The sequence below is a fragment of the Brassica napus genome, chromosome C2 (genome assembly GCF_020379485.1).
Source record: "Brassica napus cultivar Da-Ae chromosome C2, Da-Ae, whole genome shotgun sequence".
NCBI classification, from domain to species: domain Eukaryota; kingdom Viridiplantae; phylum Streptophyta; class Magnoliopsida; order Brassicales; family Brassicaceae; genus Brassica; species Brassica napus.
Genome location: NC_063445.1, coordinates 53,515,911 through 53,519,299, shown reverse-complemented (window position 1 = coordinate 53,519,299; position 3,389 = coordinate 53,515,911). Strand labels below are relative to the sequence as shown.

General features: G+C 37.4%; 1 protein-coding gene across 1 annotated transcript; it reads right to left on the bottom strand.

Moving 5' to 3' along the window:
• Window positions 1-1,264, bottom strand: LOC111208501 (40S ribosomal protein S24-1-like). The gene is made up of 5 exons (XM_022707546.2): window positions 1,076-1,264; window positions 932-973; window positions 636-806; window positions 393-479; window positions 1-296 (listed from the first exon to the last, which is right to left on the bottom strand). Exons 1-5 carry the CDS (start codon window positions 1,145-1,147, stop codon window positions 267-269), a joined length of 402 nt encoding a protein of 133 aa, XP_022563267.1. The 5' UTR covers window positions 1,148-1,264; the 3' UTR covers window positions 1-266.
• Window positions 1,265-3,389: the final 2,125 nt, after the last annotated feature.

Genomic DNA, 3,389 nt, shown 5'->3' with positions numbered 1-3,389 from the left:
TAACCAAACTGTAACCTTGTATGACTCAAATTAAGCAGGCCCCCTTGTATAAATTTCAAGGAGACAACAGTTTTGAAAAAAAAAATGTATTCATCAAAATCTTAACATTTCTCTAATGCTTAAAACATATAATCCAGACCGAGACAAAAACGAGTGTGATAATGACAAGCACAAAATCGAACTAGACGATGACTAATAGCAAATATGGCCATAAACAAGGGATACTGCAGAGTACAACCCTTGCTCCTGCTGCTCTATTCAACACCTCACTTCTTCTTGGGGTCACCAGCCTTGGTCTACACACACACACAAAAACAAACCAATTAATTACAAAATAAGAGCACAAAACAAACAATTTGCAAAATGTAGGTTGAAGAGTTAAGATCTCTCACCTTCTTAACACCACGGATCTTCTTGGCTCTGTTCTTCCTCTCCTTAATCTGTTTCCTTGATTTCTCAATCTTCGTGTCAAGTCCATTCTGTCAAAATCACAAACCCAAATCAACTTAATATGAACATTCCAAAGATCTACAACTCCTCTAATATTGTCACATCTTTGTCATAGAGTAACCAAAGAGGAAAGAACACTGCTACCCAAAAAAAGTAAAAGAGCAGAGAGGGAAATAGAATTGTACCCTGATGAGTCTGTACTTAGGCTCAAACTTCTTGGCACTCTCCACATTGTCATAGATCAAACCAAACCCAGATGATTTACCACCTCCAAAATGGGTTCTGAATTTGAATACAAAGATTGCATTCGGGTCCTTAACCTCGTACATCCTTGCCAACTTCTCCTTCAGCTCGGCCTTCATCAATATTCCAATATATAAAAAAACATCAGAATCTTCTAAAACCTCCAATATATAAAAAAAATTAAAATAAGAATGCATAGCTAAGATTAGCTTTGAATGGGGGAGAGTAAAGTTCATACCTTTGAAACATTGGCTCTCCCTGGGTGAAGAACATCAATAACCTGCATCACAAGGCACCATCACTATGTGAAATATGCTCACTTAAGATTATCAATATCTCCATAGTTTACTAAAGATCACAGTGGTAAAGGATCGGAACTCACAAACTGCTTCCTGGAGAGAAGTCTGTTGGTCATGAACTTCCTTGTCCTGATGGTGACTGCTTTCTCCGACATGGCTGCGATTCCTCCGAGATCAGTTTAACGAGTTTTCTCTCTTAAGCAGCGGCGTTTGAAGAAAGAGAAAACCCTGGAATATGTGGCTCTCACTTTTAAGGTTTTTTAGGGTTTCGTTTCTTACTGGATCTAGCTTGATGGGCCGTATAAATTCTATTGGGTCTTATTAAGCCCAATCTGGGGAAAGTTTATAAGTTTGTTTCGGATTTAATACATACAGATAAAACCCATACAGGATCTTGTGTATCACTAGAAATAGATTGATTCATTTAAAAACGTATCAATTTAGGTGGTGTTTAAAATTTTATATTTTATTTCGACGTTTCTCAATATTTTAAATAAAATTAATGTCATTTGAATTTTTTACCATTTACAAAATATTTTTTTTTATAGTTGAACTAATTTTATTTAATATTATTTTTATGTAACCAAGATAAATTACATAAAATTTTTTTTTTTTGTGCAAAAATCTTAAAAACCAATAAATGATACAGAGGGAATAATATATCTTATACAATAAAGTTGGCTTTGTTCTCTCCTCCTGCTGCCACCTCAGCAATATGCATGGGGCAATTGTTGACACGTGTATTGTATTTTTAACAATCTGAAGTTGCATCTCCCGTTATGTTTTTTATTTGGGCTTTTTGGGTGCTGAAATTGATATTCTTTAAGAAGTCCAGGTCAAATTAGGGTTTGGTTCATTTTTGCTTGTGTCGCTCCAGAGAAAGTTCCTGCGTCTCTTCACATCTCTCTAACTCCGGCGTACCTTTCTGTAACCGGTGTGATTATTGACGATTGGCAACATTAATTCAAGCATAACGCCTACTGCACCACTCCTCTCCAATTAAAGCAGGCATCTATCTTCCAAAAAAAATCAACTAAAGCTTACCGTATAAATGCCTTTGTCGCTTGGGATGAACAGTCATACTGAAACCAAATCCCGAAGGTCTCTCTCTCGCAAACTTCAGATCCATCAATGGCGAATTAGTTTACTCTTCTTGCCTATTTGAAAGCTGGTCACTGTTCAAACACTTCCGTATACTCAGTTTCTGGGAGGCAAGGAATGTTAAGAAATACGGCCAACTCATGGATGTCGACATGCTTCTCATAGACAAGCAGGTAACTACGGCAAACTACCACCAAGTTTCATTAAAGTTTCTTACTCATTTAACCATTTAGATACTACGTTCTCATTATTTCAGTCTGTCTAGCATTCAACGCTCATCCAAGGAAACGTGAATGACAACCGCATCGAGGGTTCAGTTTACTCGCTTAGCACTTGTCTCTTCTCTGGTGCACATGTTCTATTCGATTCAGTGAAGGTACGTTGTTTGTGGAAATCAAGGATTCGGTTAAGCAAACTACTGAGCTCTTCAGGTTCTGCAATCACGACCAGCTGTTGTCGTTAGCTAATACCAACAAACAACTACCGGGTACTCTTATAAACTTTCTTTCGCTTTAGAATCTTTCCACTGTTCTTACTGACCTCTAATTTAAATTTTTCAAGACATTCTTGGAGAGTTCATTGCAATCAGAGAGACAATCAACGACACAATTAACGTCGGGACACAGGGGACACATCGTGTAATGCTGACTCTAAGCTAGAAAGGTAGCCTTAACAATTTAAAATTCAGTGTTTGTCATCTCTTACAACTTTGTATGATATCGTATTTTCCAAGAATTTCATTTTCATTGATACTTTACAGGGAATGTGTCTGTTAGTCCGTTCGACGACCTAACTTTCGCATTTCATAACAAATTGGAAAGCTACGGTTCTGAGCCAAAAGTTGTATTGGTCACTAGCATTAATCCCAAGGTTGTTGGAGGTAAGCTACTGATAATTTGTAATGTCTCCAGTGTTAAGACACAACTTCATCTGTAGGATTTATTGTGTTCTCAGACCAATATATCACTCAAAAAAACTCACTTTCCATCATGCAGGTAGGCTATTTGTTAACGGCACTTTTCCGAAACCCATCTCTACTGTGACGCTGAGACAGCTGTCGGTCAAGGACTCTATGAAAAGTAAGTACTTGCTTCAAATACAGGTATTAGATATAAACAATTTTATGCAAATTAAAAATATTGGCATATGCTTCCTCTTAACTTTTCTGTGCTGCCACGTTTAAACTCTTTAGGTTGTTTGGGGATGGTTCAACCAGCCTGCCTCTACATCAAAGCTGGTTCATGCCCAAAAAATAGAACCTCTCACCCTTTCTGAGCTTAACCAATACGTGTTGAC